This window comes from Diuraphis noxia, unplaced genomic scaffold, assembly GCF_037042655.1.
Source record: "Diuraphis noxia isolate RWA-SAM2 unplaced genomic scaffold, SU_Dnox_SAM2 contig0004, whole genome shotgun sequence".
Lineage (NCBI taxonomy): Eukaryota > Metazoa > Arthropoda > Insecta > Hemiptera > Aphididae > Diuraphis > Diuraphis noxia.
The window spans coordinates 24095854-24112922 of NW_028301714.1; the positions used below are offsets into that span (position 1 = coordinate 24095854).

Consider the following 17069-nt stretch of genomic DNA (forward strand, 5'->3'; position numbering starts at 1 on the left):
CACATCCTATTTAATCTCTAATTTGTTTTTCTGAAAGTCTTCTCGGGTACATCATCAGAACTGCCGGCCAACCTAAAAATTTATTAGATGTCGACGTCCTCTTATTGAGCCGTCCTAAGACCGCTGCTCTAGAGATCGCGTTATAATTCATTCGTCTGCAGTAGGTAGTCCAACCTTTGTTCGCCCAAAACCTATGAATATGCGTAACTATGCGTAATCTTTAAATTTAGGGATTTGAACTCACCTGATTTTTTTCATATACACTTATGACCTCTTTTGCACATCGATATAGTCTGAATTTCTCAAAATAATCAAATAATTGTAAGTGCTCGTTTGGATTATATTGCTTATCCCGTGATGGCCACCATGGCACCATAATATATACTCGTATTATATAAAGAGAGAGACAGAGAGATGGCAGGCGTTAATTTCATTAAATGAAAAACAATAAGCTATACTTTATAAGATGTGATTAAAAGATATAAAAATGCGTTGTGGTGGTTGTTGATCGGTTTAGTCAAGTATGCATATTTCATAAACGCTAATATTATGTAATATTAGTACGTGTAGATATTCAGTATTTCGCATAAAAATAAATGTACAAGTAATTATTATAATTTCGTATATTAACTTCTGACGTCAGAACTACGTATTTCGGCTGTGTATGAGTTGTATATGACTGTACCGCATATGGCATATAAACTGTTTGACCACGACAATGTATTATTCTATAATATAGCTATATAAGTAGACTGTTGACGTGACATTATGAAATAAAATAAATGTATAATAAACGACAATAATTTTATTTATATTATGCGTTCACGCGTCGTGCGTGTAGAACAATTTTTTAAAAGAATTTCAAATACAATTAATTTATATTTCATATCGTATAATATTTTTTTGTTTATACCTAATACTGCAGGGTCCGTTAGAACAAACACATGTTTTTAAAAATGATAGTAATTTCAGTAAAAAATGTCTTATTATATCTAAAAATGCATACGCATATGCAGTTTTTTTTATATGTAACAAAATTTAGGTTTTGAAAATAATGTCATACAGCATATGGCTCATTTCGCGTTTTGGGGACATCCCGTGGCCCCCTTGCTCTCCTGACTTGCATGCAATTTTTTTGGTGGGGTCAACATAAAATTAAAAGTCTACCAATACAAACCACGAATCGCGATAGATGCTGACATACACGATATAGGATCGTTTCGTGAGTGCCCGCATCTCTACTTTGTGGCTCAAGGGCGCCATATGCCTGACATTATTTTCCAAACCTAAATTTTGTTACATATAAAAAAACTGCATAATATGCATTATGCGTATGCATATTTTGATACACTAAAACATTTTTAACTGAAATTACTTTGAGCATATAGCATCATTTTGAAAAACGTGCGTTTGTTCTGACGGACCCTATATATCGTAATATTATATTACACATTTACATAATTTGTCACGATTGCAATTTATAATGAAGACGCATTGCCGTTAGATACATGACTTTTTACTATTTAGCGATTTATTCACTCGGTATCGATTTTTTCATGCATGAAAAAAGATGTACCAAAGTAGGCTGTAGATAATTCAGTTGGACAAACAAAGTGTATAAAATGTGTGACATATGGAATGCGCATCGAATGTTTTGTTAGTTTTCATCAGCAAAAACTAATACTTAAAATAGGTCTGCATTATATTTAATTATGGTATACTTTATAGTTACAACCTTACAACTATATTATATACACTATTGTAATCGTAATAATTTATATTATGATAAAGTATTTTATCGTAAGTCTATAAAATAAGTAAAACGGTTTAACTTAATAATAATCCTAACCTAATAAATAAAAATTCAGTCTTAACAGTGACCAAGTAATCTAACGTGAATATACTTGATACACTCTGTATATTTTATAATATAAAACAGTGCCTACCTACTTATTATACCATTAACATTGTGTTATAAAAAACGTTGTTACGATAGGTACCTACCTAATTTAAATTCAATATAGTATCGCCTGGTCCACTTCGAATTAAAATCGAAATTCAGTATACCACGGGCCACAGTTTTAAGACATTTGTGATAACGCACGGGAAAACTGATCGACAATCTACGGAAGTGGTGTACCGGTCGCGTATACGACACTGCGGTGTGGTCGTATAATAATTTTATGACTGAAGTGTTGTTTTTTTTTTATGCATAATCATCACTGCAATCGTTGTGCAAGAAAGTTAAAATTGTACATCGAAAGCGTGCCCGAGAACACCTAACCTGCAAGTCGGTCGCCATGGATATGTACGTAGTTTATTATTTTAAAGCATATATAATAATATAAGTACCTACACGCTTTAGTGGCATAGTGACTGTGTATTGTTGTTGACTACAAAACGTGCCCATATTAGGGCGTTCCTTCCTCTGCTGCAGGAATCGGCAAATCGAAGTTTATTCCATAATGTCTGGTGATTTATGTAATATAATAATATGATATCCTAGCCACTAATTTGCACCCTCGGCAATTTTAATTTTTTTTTATTGAATTTCAAAGTTTTTAACGTAGAGTATATATTAAACCTATAATTTATCATTTTGAAATAAACTTCGACTCTAGGGCTTTCTTTGTTCGTGGTCAAAACCATCATAATTTAACCGTTCATTTTAAATAAGATAATAATATATCGATCTATTCAATTATAGGTACAACAATATAAATATTGAACATGTCTTACCTACCAACCTACATAGGTAATCCATTGATATATATATATATCATAATATATATTATGATTAAATAACAATCATATAGAAAATGTATATAATATGTTATTGATACCTATATATACATTACATATATATGTATAATACTGCGGGAACACTTGCCATACCTACCTACATATATTATATAATAAAATATATATGTATATCCTACACTCCACCTTATTTATTTCGACCGTCGAGTGCCTATACTACTCATGTCATGATATATGTTAATACCGAAAGCTCGATAAATTCTGCAGTACAAACTACATTAAATGCTTAAACGAATCGAGCGTGTACGAAACGAACGACTACGCGCGTGTACTTATACACAAATCGTAAATACACGCACGTGCACACACGCACAAACATGTAATGTATGATATACACTACATTCGGAAATAATTGTGCGAGTTCACAAAATAGCACCGCGTATTTAACACACTGCATATATTATAGGATCTGTTGTATACGAATTATTTTGGCTTGACACGTGGATTTTGTAAATCGTACACTACACGCTGCTTTTAAAAAAGGTTTAGGCAGCATACCGACATCGTGTAATATATTATATACATATATGTTTATGTCACCTTATAATACTGTACACAGCTGCTCAGCTGCTCCTGCAGTGTCTATAATATAATATTTATCCAGCGGCCGTCAACGCGTACCTGCGGTTTTAGAGGGAAAGTAAAAAATATATATTTTAAAAGCTAAACTTTTGATTCGGTGCATCGATATATTCGATGCCTAAAGAGTCCTACTTTTAAATATTATATTTATAGTTATTGCCGTTCAAAATGTAACTATCCGAATAAAATTTAATTTATTTGTATTTTCGTAACATCAGAAGCACGCGTTATACCAGATAGCCATCAGGTACATCTAAAGAAATAATATAAGATCGCAGGTTTTATACAGTAAATATTTTACATGCTTATAATAATAATAATATAACGAATAAATAAACGCACAATCAGCTACAGTTTTTAGGGCGTACAAATCCGGTCCCTATATTCATATAGGTATCACTTTATATATATACCATTAGGTATATACCTAAACCGCTACGATTTTTGTTATTTTTTCCGCACCAAACTGCAAATTCGCACGCACGCACTCGCGCCGAAACGTCTCGGGCGACACCCTGTGAATAGCTCTCAAATATTAACCATGACCCATTGGCTTTATTAGCTGGAGCGCGAGCACCCCCCCCCCCCCCACACTGGGTCGCGTGACTTTTATTTTAATAGGAATCCACAATTTAAATATAAAAAAACAAGCCAACGCCGCGCTCCGCACAACATGCCAGTCGATCGCACAAAATAATAATATAATATTTAGGTACACGCGCGCCATATTGTCCGTAGTATCTATATATCATGCGTATTACACAGGTACCTACGTGGACACGTGGTTATTATTTTATTAATACAATAAAACAGCTCTGCACACGATGTCACCCAAAAGTAGTATAAGCGGTATAATAGGTGTATTGTATATTATAGTTGTGTATATGATGTATATCATTATCATATACTCGTCATCGGGGTAATTTAAATATTTGAGTCGATCGATTCCTATATAATACAATCAAACGTTTTCGACGTTTATGTTATTATGTAACCAGCAGCTACTGCTAAGGCTAAGTATAGTGATTAGTGATTTGTATGATGATAAGTACAAAATGACGTAATAATTAATTTTTCGATTTCATATTATTTCAACAATTCATAGTATTTTACAAACGATAAAATTCATTATATACCTAGGTCTTATTTAATATTTGTACATTTTAGGTAGTATTACCTTTATTGAGTACTTTATTATAAATAGACACCGTAATAATTATAGTTGAGACGTTGAGCGATGTTATTATTTACGTCTAAATAGCTTATAAAGTTTGCCTCATTTTTTTGTTGTTTAAAATCGCGAAATTAAAATTTATAGAAAAATTACACACAATTTCTTTTTTTATAGCGCATACTCGAAGATTTAATTCGTGGATTTTCATAAATTGCTCTTACAGAAATCTAAAAATCTCAAATCCTCAAAATTTATTTTCAAAGGCATCATGTGCTTTTGGGCTTCACCGGTCTAATTTAAATATTTTGTCGTAATTTAAAAAATATTATTCATAGGTATTTGAAGTCCTTCACCACTTTTCATATTATTATTTACATAAATACTTTACACAATATAATTTTCAAAATAGCTGAATTAATTTTAAACTTTTTAATTAAAAACAAAGGCAAAAACTATTCACACTTGTCTACTTGGTCTAAAATACATTGTAAGTTAATAACAGTTACTATAATATTACATATCATTAATTAATAATTATAATATGAAATAATAGTACCTATAATTATTACTGTAGGTCCGTGCGATTAGTTTTTGAAAGTTAGTACAACCTACCATTTTGCCAATAATAATCGCTCATAGCATTATAAATGTATAAAATATACTTAAAAATTTAGATTTCAACCTGTCCCCGCTCAGAATCAATTTTCATATGCTACGATTTGTCATTAAATTCAAAATATTTAAATATCCATTACAGTGACCAACTCAACGACGAGGTTTACAACTAGGTATACAGCAAAACGATTTCTCCGAATTTCGATTGAAATTTTATTTATAATTCTTGTAGGCACGCGTTTTGTGTAACCCATCATATAGAACAATGGAAAAAATAACAAATTTTACAATATAAATTGATAAAGTTCATTTATTACCTTTATCGCGTGTCGTAAATGTCTGATTTTGTATTTGCTAAAATATAGCAAATATATAATATACCTACTGGAAAGTCAATAATCCAGTGTCCAAATGTATATATCATTATTTATTAGTTATTTATTGACTACAGGAACGATTTACTACACTATTATATGTATAATGTATATACGTATATATATGTAATGCGTGGTATACCTACATATTATACCGCACCTATGTATGACCCACAGACATGTTATCACGGATAATATATTTTTTCACGATGTTAAACTACAATAAAAATAAAAACGATAAATTCATAAAATGATTGTGTGTACTTAAAATGTGTAAATATTTTTTTTTTTTTTTTATTACTTTAAAGCCTCAACAACTAAAGTTATTAGCTTACATATTTTAAAATATTACTTATATATACAGGTACAATTTACAATACATTTTACAATATTACAATAAAATTATTCTTGGTAGGTATGTGTAATTAAAGTAGGGGAATATCTAGGAAAACATATGAAATTATATGAGGTTATAAAGTTTGGTTATTTTTAGGAAAGTTAGAATATTAATAGAATTTTCATAGTCCGGTCCGAGTGCTTCGTAGAGGTGTTCTGGAATGTTTAAGGAGGTTCTGGTATCTGTAAAATGTCGGCAGTGTAGAAGGACGTGTTTGATAGTTAGAGCTTCTCCGCAGGTTGTACATTGGGCAGGATCGTCGTGTCTCATGAGAAAGCTGTGTGTAAGCCACGTATGCCCGATTGTGTAAATATTATTAGATAATGATAATTGAATAATATTTTCATTCATTAGAAATTATCAAATTAATCAAATTGCAAGAAATTCTAAAATTATGCATAAATATTATAGTTTTCTATTTTTCGTAAAAACATATATGTATGACTATGGCCTATGGGTATTGCATAATTTTTTTTGGTCTTTTTTTTTAGACCACCTCATTAACCAACCAAAGTCATAATATATGGATAAACTGCACAATTTCTTAGCACATTGACCAATTTTAATAACTGAGTAGAGTATGTTGTGTTATATTATTATTATTTTTTTTTTTATTTTTACAAGAAATAAACAATCTGATCTAATCATTAATTATACTTGGCACAATAAGAATATTAGATAAAAGTTGACAGGTCATGAGATTCTGATGAAAGGAGCCATCCATTGATGACACTTTCTGCTAGCTTGATAATAATTAAATTAATTTAATTAATTTAATTTAATTTAATTTAAAAGATCACAATAACACTTGGCACTTGCGCTTCAAACGTCTTGGAGGATTGAGGATTCCCAGGTATTGTGGGAGTGGCCAAGTTTTTTATAAGTTGATTTGGGTGATTATTTAGGTGGCAATGGAATATTTTATAAAAGATTTTTGTTTCGTAATTTATTGTTTTGAGTTCTAAGTCGGTGTGTAGACGTTTAGTACATGATTTGACACGTAGGGTGGAGCATTCATCAGTTTTCTAAAGTGTTGTCTAAGTGCAATATTTTGAAAGGTTTGGATTTTTGAGATATTTGTTTTTTTCGCATTGCCCCAAAATTGAAGGCCGTAGGTACAAAGTGGTTTTAATAGCGTTTTGTATATAAGAAGCTTAGTTTTAGTGGAGGAGTATTTATTATTAGTTATTACATATAGTAAAGGCCTAAGCAAGCGTTCTGATATGATTAGTCCACGTTAGTCTTTGATCAAGAGTAAGGCCATGGTATTTGATTTTTGAAGAGTAAGGAATCGGAAGGCCGTGTTATATTATTTATTTTTTACTAATTTATCATATTATAACAGAATTCAATTTTTGTAGCTTTCGTTAATTGTGACTATAGATGCTAAAATAACATAGGTATACATAATACATACCTTTTTTAATACAATTAAAATACCATGACAATATGTCAAATGTCAGTATATATTTATTACGCTCTGAATTGACTACACAAATTGACATCTCAGATAAAGTTGCACCCCTCCTCTAAATTTGGACCTATCTTTATTTAGAAAATTAATAATATTTTCAAAATATTTAGACTAATTTTAAGCTATTTAAATTACTAACCTATTCACACTGTTTTACAATACGTCAGTATTGACTTATAAGTTCATATTGTTACCTCACCACCCCCATTTATTAAATACTCCCCTGGCCAACTCTCACATAATAATTTATTCTTCAAGATTATTTCATTATACTTTTTAAGTATATATTTATGGAAATTTTAAATATCATATGTATTATAATATATTTATGTAAAATATAAAAACCAACTTGTGTATTTCAATAATAATCAAGTAAGTTAATTTTCAATAATTTATTTAAGTATATATTATAGCAGCTATAACTATATTAGTTTATATAATGTTAAAATAGTCAAATTATATTTTCTGCATAAATCGTTAGATATAGACAGCCCATAGGCTATGTACATTTTATTGTGAAAAAAAAGTTCATCCGTTAATATATAAAACTTAGGTTGAATAATTTATATCTAAGACTTCGATAGGATAGAACAAATTAATTTTAAAGAATTTTTTTAAATAATATCATCTAACAGCGATTGTAGAATAAAATATAAATATAATAGCTATTTACCTATAGATTATTTTAATATGTAACTAGAATATTATAAATATCGATATCATACAAGGTTATGACAAGAGGTTATTGAAGGGTAACATAGGTATTATAATAGTATGGCATATAATATAAGACACACATTTCTTCTAAATATATATTTACAGTAAAATATCATTGCGAATTTATACGTCGTGTTGTTTTAGTTAAAATATTTTTATTTTTTTGTTTCATACAAAACTAAACATTAAAATCTTTACACGAATCCACTTCACTCTAAAAGTAAGGTTCACGTTTTGTTTTAATAAAACATCATAGAGACTTGGTATATATTCACGTTTGTAATTTTGCTCTTATGTTTTTTTTATTATGAGTATTAATATTTTATACATGTTTTAAGTACTAAAATTTCTTTAAAATTTTACTATTCATATGAAAAGAATGCAATGATGATTTTATACTATGTTCTTAGCCAATTATCAACGTTAATATTTAGTATAAAATTAAACATCTATATTTAAATTACATAAAATAACTGATGACTGAGAACGGACACTATTATCGATGAATATAAAATTAACATTAATACATGTCATGTTTATCACCAAAAATTATCATAAACATACATATTACTATTATGATAATTTCCCAAGAATGATTATTTATAAAATACTGGACTCATATGAATAATAATTGACACGAAAATATGAAATTAAATTAATGATGTAAGGTCCATCAATTAATTATATTAATTTAAATTATTCAAATATAAAAAATATTTATCAGACAGTTGATAATAATATTCCAAGGTGCTTACAATTTACTTAGTTGGCTCATGTATTATATTGCCGATGTTGGGGATTGAGACAAACAAGCAAGTATTTTCCGATAACTATTATAATTTCAAATTTGTTTTATTTATAATATTATATAAGTATTCACAATGTTTTATGGTGGTATTAAGTAATTTTAAGATGGAAATTTTAATAATTATAAAGGATTAAAGTAAATACTTATAAATGTTATAATTGTAATTAAAACTATTATTCATCCAAATCTAGTGCGATAAAATGGTAGTGAATAAATGAAAATAGACAATTAGTATAGTATAATATTTTAAGAGCATAGACACGATAATTGATGCAAAGCACTTTTTTGTTTTTACATAATAATATACGATCATAGGGCATACCTAACAATATACTTAAACATATTAACATATCTGCCATGCTAGAGCCTAGATCAGGGATGGCAACTAACCTTAATTTTAGGAGCTGCAAATGTATGAAGCTATTTCGAGTCACATTGTTAAGATAGATAGGTATGTTTATAAAATGTAAACACATTTTTAATTTTTAAGAAATAAAGGAACATTCATTTTTTACACTACACAGAGCATTATTGTTCAGGTAGGAACACATTAAGAAATGGGATTTTACTTTTGAGAAGTGTTTTTTATATTATTATATGAATTAATTTTACTCTAAGCTTGGTGTCAAGAGCCACAAGAGACTCACTCGGGTTAACCGTATGCGGCTCACGAGCCTCGTTGTGGCCACCCATGGCCTAATAGAGTATTGAAAAAAAGAGAAGAACTTAAAACCGATGTGATTGAAAATTATCGAGAAGAAACCCCAATCATTGGGGATATATTTACCAATAAGTAAAATACTTCAAAGGACAGATATAGATCTATCAACTGCAGTTAACCAAGTAGAAAGTGTAGTGTCTATTCTCCGACGACTTAGAAGTAATGCCGACAGTGAATTTAAACAATTATTTTTAGAAGCACAAGAAGTTGCCTCTAATTTAGACTTGGGTATGTCTATACCTAGACTAACAAAACACCAAACTAAGCGATGTAATACACCATCTGAAAATATTGAAGAATACTACCTATAGACGTTCAATTTTTATTCTATGGGTCGATTCATTTCTTAATAGTCTTTCTGATCGATTTTTAAAACATAAAAATCTCCTAACAAGTTATTAATGTCTTTTACCAACCGGACGTGATCCAACATATGAACAAATTTCAAGTTTTAAAAATCTTTTTGACTTTTACGAAAAAGATATGCAACAAATTAGTTTTTCTGTCGCTAAGGCCGAATTCGAATTGTGGTATGAAAAATTTAAAAACTGTGGATATACTTTACCACTAAACGCGATCGATGGTTTAAATTTATGTGATATTAAAATATTTGAATCAGTATTTAAACTTTTGAAAATATTTGCAACGTTACCAGTAAGTACAACTACGGCTGAGAGATCGTTTTCCACACTACGGCAAATTAAAACCTATCTCCGAAACACAATGGGACAGTCACGTTTAAATAGTCTGGCAAATCTTCACATACATCGAGAAATACAAATTATAGAATCCGAAGTATTAAAAATTATTTCTGAAATGGACCCAGGAAACTTAAATTTTAAATTGATTTGTCATAATAATTAGTTATAGATTATAATTATATAAATATTAAATAAATAATAATATTATATAATATATGATAATAATAAATAAAAGTGGTTATTTAAAAATTAGTTTTAATTGTTTACTTTTGTGTAAGGAAAAAAGAAAAATTATTAAGCCCCCCCCCAAGCAAAAATTCTGGGTGCGCGCCTGCCCCAATGCATAAAAATTATCCTCAGCAGAAACTCGTAGTGCTGGACAAAGCGAGAATGACTTTGAATGTGTGGACCGTGACAGACTTATGTACCTGGGATTTTCCTTTAATAACTGTGGAAATAACATCTGTAAGGAAAAATTAAAACAGTCATAACTGACAATCGTGCAGCATAAACTTTGATAAAACTACACTTTTAAATTCAAAACTAATATTAAGAGCTATTAATAAGATGAAGTTATAAAATACCTTTATTAAACCCATATAGACATATAGTTTACTATGAAATGTAGAAACACGGACGTTATCAAAATATTCAAAATCATATGCTAACAGATTAAATATATTCAAACAGAAAACGGTAATAATATAATATACGAGCAATGGACAGAGAAGAACCACGGAGAACCCGAAATCACAATTATAATAGTAACTAAATATCTTAGAAAATTGAAACATTAAGAGATACCTACTAGTTTTATACAGAATCAAATGAATAGGTCACAACGGAAAAATGGAGAGAGAACACTGTCTAATCGAATAATCATAATGTATACACGAATAGAAGGAATACAGGGACGTACAAGGAGTTGATGGCAAGATGAAGTAGAGATATAGGCGGGTATTGCGGGGTGCTTGGAGGGGCTTAGCTCCCCTCAAATTTATTGCAAATTCTTCAAAGTCTCTACTTATTATTTTGTACAATTATGTAACCCTCTGCAATGAATGTTAAGGACCTCTGGTTACTTATTGTATGTAAGACGTATATTATTAGTGGTAGTGTTCAATGTACACCGCCACCGACTTAAAGCTTAAACGGAATGCACGAGGACTCACTGTGTTGTAACACAGGTGACTAGGCGAGTCAGTCTTGATTTATAGTCAGAACCGCATGGCATATGATTGCCAGAACATCACAGAGAATATTCAGAACCTTTTATATTAATTATATTGACTTATAAGTATTTTCCATATAATATCACACACTCAATAAAGTTAAACTACTTTTCTAACAATTTGTGTTGTGACTAAATTTATTTGTGACTATGAATAGTGTGTTCACAACACCTCCTAAAGGCTAACATGCAATATAATCTTCAAATATGAATAGGGAAAGATCTCCATCAAATAATTTAGTTTAATAAACATAATTGAAGAAATGCAGCTAAAGATTAGAATGATAAGAATTTGATTTTTGAAGTCAAGGGTTATTATGACCTATAGCGTTTAGGCGTAATATTATATTAACATATAATGTTCCATAATAATTAACATAAAATGTTAGGTATATAAGAATATGATATAATATCTATGAATTGTTTAATACATTAATACAAAACATCATATTGGTATGTTACTATACATATACGATTATATTATATTCAATATAATTTAAACATTTTATTACTTACATTGATACGTTATGACATAATACCCAATACGATCACAGTCCTTATTATACAAACCTATATACATTTTTATACCATTATTCATATTTAATCATACTCAATATCCATAATGTACGCTACACATCATATAATTATAATAAACTACTATCATAAATGTTTTAATGCATTTTATTTTGTTTCTTATACATTAATCTTTTGTAATTATAAGTTCAAATTATAAATTTTATGTTTTTACTGTTAAATTTGCTGGATATATCCCACAAAAAGTTTATTTGAAAATGTATAGACTTAAAAATAAATAAATAGACCTACGACATACTGCACATACTGACAATCCACTTAATCGTTTGACACTATATAGACACATAGTATACCTACAATACTACCTTTGTCTTTTCAAATCATTTTACGTAGGTACCTATTTCCTAATGAGTTATAACTGATACCTACGTAAATCTGGTTTTTCTTTATAATTAAAATTATAATATTCAATAATATATTTATTTGCTGTATTAAAAATTCGATCAACTTATACACATCATCGAATAATATATATTTATATGATCTATTTTTATAAACTCCAAGGTATTAATAACATAGAATACGACTTTTACTAAAATTATCGTATTCATTCGTATAATAATATTTATATTTAATTTGTAAAAGTATTATAGATTATAATTTTTATAATATATATTTATAAATATTCGATAAATATCTACGAGTAATTTCAGTTTATAAGATCAAGTATGATTTATATTATTTTTAATATAAAAAAAAACATTTAACAAACACATATACATTATAAATAGATGATAACTCTATATTATCACAAAATAGATGGACTGTTAAAATTGTATTATTACAACTTATAAGGTACAAATGCTTTGATTTCAGATACAAACTGGCATGTACATCTGTGAAGAGAGGGGATATTATGTCGAATCGAAACAAACGTTCAGTGACATCAAAATTTCTATTCTCCGACATTTGAGATTCCGCTACACTATAAGCATGTGACGAATGTCAATGTTTTGATTTAAACTTTATAGATACCTTAGCCTGATTGGTTAAATATAATTAAATTAATTTAAAATATATATTATTTATTATGACGGCCCGAGACGAAACGAAAGGAGGACACGTCACGTAAAGGTAAAAAGTAATCATTTTTTGTTTTCTCTCTCACTCTTCTCTGTCGCGCCAGTATTTTTTACGATTATTTATTGTTGTTAAAGGTAGCGCTCTATCGTTTTAAGGTCTCGGTGTTCGCGGTTCGCCCTTTGTTGGGTCAGTCAAAAGTTCGACACGACATCGTCGACAACGCCGTCACCCGTGCATGTATAATAATAGTTACATATGCATCTGTAAAATAGTGTTTCATTATTCGTTAGTTATTATTTTTTATTTTCATTAATTATTATTGTTACGTTATTTACGTGTTTTAATTAAAATAGTCATGCACTGTTAAACCATAAACGTTTGTTATTTACCTATTTTAATTTAATCAACATTTTTTTTGGCCATTTCTTCCAACACCTCAATGTCTGGCCGTCGTTTAAGAAATTGCGTCCGAATCGCCAACAATGGAAGATGATAAAGGAAAAAGCCATAGACGGTTGTTCTTCCATCGGGACCATCGATAGCGAAGTGTTTACGATTGGGAGGACATTTTAAGAGACACGTAATTATAAACGCACTTTAAACCACGTCTAAAAATATTATTTCTTTTTCTTGGCAAAGATAATATAATTCACGCTGCCGACTCTAGATTCACGTGGCAACCATTCAAATCAAATTTCTCATAACGTTATCTAAAAACTTATTTAAAATTATCCATAATTTATTTCTAAAATAAAAAAATTTAATTCTAACCTGTTCAAAGTGAAATAGTTTTTTTAATACTCATACCGATGTGTACTATTAGTCTCTAAGATTATCCATCAAACTTCTATAAAAATTAAAAATAAATAAATGTCATCAAATAGTGAATATCGAGCTATTTTGATTGTGGAACACAACCTAAAAATAACCAATCGCCAAAAATAGTAGGTGTCTCCCTACCCCTGAAATCATACACCCTAGATAACGTGAACGTTATAGAATGTATTCTTCAAATCATTTTTATCGATCATTCCAAGTCACGGCCATGTAAATTATAAACAATTCCAAAGACAAAACTATTATTTTAAAATTATTCAGACAGTAATTAATCCCCATTTATCCCCTATACCTATATCGTGAAGTCATATTTTTAATATTTCAGTTTTATAAATGCATTTATAACTTTCAAGTTCAAACGCGTCGAGTGGCTAAATGTTTAGCAAAAAAGTTTTAAAACTTTTTCCATAGCTTACCATGTTAAATATATACATACGTTATATATATGTATATGTGTTCATAATGCAGTTAAACAATCAAGGTCGCCGGATATGAAACTACAAGGCTCTTAGGAAAGTTTCTATATGCAGTATAGGTTTTCTAATTATTACATCAAGATATTTTAATGAACAAATATATATATATATATATACATATATAATAATATATAAATGTATGCGTAAATAAATGTATACGATGAACATTATAAAAGTCAGTGATAGTTTGGAACACACTATGAGCAATCCTGCATACAGATGTAAATATGTGTAATAAGATTTGGGTCTTTAGGTTAAAAATGAAGTCTGTCTTTCAACTACGTCATCAGTATGCATTTTAAACTAAATTTACTTTTATTCAGTTACTATAGTTATAATATCAATATACTGATTACTGATGGTATTATGTTTTTGCAGTCGAGATGATGGACTATGACGGAAGCGAATATTCTATACTGTTCGGTATCCGTCAGGTACCGTGTGATGAATAACTCGAGCAAAAGTTTCTTCAGATGGATTATTTCAGAAATATTCTGCTGCTGGAAACAACAGAGCGAACTTTCCGAAAACTTGGGTAAGGCCTGTCGCAACAACACATTCTAAGGAAATTAGTCAAAGACTCTTAATGACCATGAAATAATATATACTTTTAAACATAATTTCGAACATAGATTTGACCCACATTCGTAAATGCCATGCGATCATAGTTATTTAATATTTCGCATGTGTTTGGCGAGTTGAACGATCGATTGGTGGTGTGTCCATTCCCAAGGTCACCCGCTGTCTCCCCTCTTTGAAGGTCACTAATTTTTCACTCTACGATTTATTCAACTTAACCCGACGAACATGTGATCGACTACCTTTTTGAATAATTGAATAAGAATCGAACACAAACTATCAATAACTACAGAAAAAAAAATGAAACAAATTACTGTAACAAACATTCTAAGCGGATAGTCATATTTTTTCATCCTAGTCGCAATTTTTGTTTAAATCATACATAGGTTATGGGCATATTTTGTATACATATTACAATGTTGTTTAGAGTAAAACCTGGGAATTCGTCTGTTACATTGAAAGGAAAACAGGGAGAAACCATAAAACTGCCACGAACCAAATTATGAAGGCGACAAAACCGCGCGCACGCGTGTGTGTGAGCGTGAATGTACATCGTCTTAATCAATATACGAGTATTTTTTAGGGTTATGCACACATTACCATTTTTCTTCTTGTCCAACAAGGGTATAAATGTCATTGACCTTGTTTACCTCCTGTACCGTTATGTATAAAATGGTTGTAAACTTATAAATAATGATAAACAAATAATCGAGGACATACCATACAACAACAATACGCACATCTAACAGTCGTAACGATTTAACGTTGAATGACCGTTATTCGTAAAAATAAAAATCAACGCGCACGCATAAGTTTTTTAATATAGGATCAAGATGAATATAGTTCAATTCACCTCTAAATTTATCAATCATTTGAAAACATAACTAATGGTTCATGTCAACTTAACAGTCAAAATCAGTCATTATGACTGTAATCAATTATACTTATATGTTTTGATATACCTTTTTTTTTACTAGTAAGATACAATATACATAAATAAATACTATACATTACGTATACTTTTTGAAGACCATAACTGAATATAATTATTTAAAATATTGTTATTTTATAAAGTCGGTTACAAAGTAAAAACATTAATTGGCAGTAAAATATGTGGCACAAACTGCATATTTCAATAAAACTAACTCCTCATTATTTTGAGAAGTATTCATAAAAAAATCAAACAGTTTAAAACAATGTTATATTAACAAGGAAAGAATATTGGTTGAACAATTATATATAGGTACATTTCTTTCGTATAATAACACTTTTTGAACTTTGGAAATTTAAAAAATATCAACAATTTTCTGACTTTAGTATAATACAAGAGACAATTTTGCATTACTCAATAATCTTCTACAAATGGTAGAATCTTGATGAAGAATTATCAACTTTTAAATGATAATATATCACTCTAGGTAATGAGAATGAAGCAAAAATGTATGAATATAAGAATCGGTATCAATTTTTTTAAATTAACAAAATATGTGTGTGATTATACGTAATAATAAATTATCAATAAGGTTCATCCTGTCACAGTGTCATTTAAACAACAAGTTTAGTAACTGTGGTTACTAGGTAGATAAACAAATGCATTTTCCATAAAATACAAGTAATACCTATACCTAATTAAAGTAATAGTAAAATCTCATTCACTTCAATTTGCTTAAAAAATAAACTTTAGCAGTGTAAACAGAATAAAATATGTATGGATTTTGTTTTGTTATAGATTTTATAAAAAATAGTATGTTTCATTTTTTATTTCTATCAAAGTAGATGATCACCCCCGAGTGTGTAGCACACAATTCTCTGGCACTGACAGTCAACAGTGACTTCTTCTCTTCTCCTTTCAATCTGTTATTATATAATTTTAGCTGATAGACAACCCTATTATTCTGATATCTACATTGTTTTCCTTCACGTCATATCCGACGTGTTGTCGATTA

General features: G+C 29.3%; 1 protein-coding gene and 1 long non-coding RNA gene across 5 annotated transcripts in view; one reads left to right on the forward strand and one right to left on the reverse strand.

The window, feature by feature from the left end:
* The first annotated feature begins 2008 nt into the window (after nucleotides 1-2008).
* LOC107162795 (uncharacterized) overlaps nucleotides 2009-17069 on the forward strand; it is a 36428-nt gene continuing 21367 nt past the window's right edge. The window contains exons 1-3 of one of the 3 annotated variants that reach the window (XM_089225475.1): nucleotides 2009-2308; nucleotides 13025-13282; nucleotides 14923-15079. In XM_089225475.1, the coding sequence (XP_089081601.1) occupies nucleotides 14938-15079 (142 nt within the window). In that variant the 5' untranslated portion in view covers nucleotides 2009-2308; nucleotides 13025-13282; nucleotides 14923-14937. Of the gene's footprint in view, nucleotides 2309-13024; nucleotides 13283-13668; nucleotides 13812-14688; nucleotides 14834-14922; nucleotides 15080-17069 lie in introns of those variants that run through there. The other 2 variants (XM_015509835.2, XM_089225476.1) reach the window with 2 other exon arrangements.
* LOC149055876 (uncharacterized) lies at nucleotides 12280-14069 on the reverse strand. 2 transcript variants are annotated; one of them, XR_016191356.1, is made up of 3 exons: nucleotides 14003-14045; nucleotides 13621-13941; nucleotides 12280-13492 (listed from the first exon to the last, which is right to left on the reverse strand). It is a non-coding gene; the product is annotated as an uncharacterized LOC149055876 (long non-coding RNA). The 2 variants fall into 2 exon arrangements; XR_016191355.1 differs by having other exon boundaries at nucleotides 12280-13941; nucleotides 14003-14069.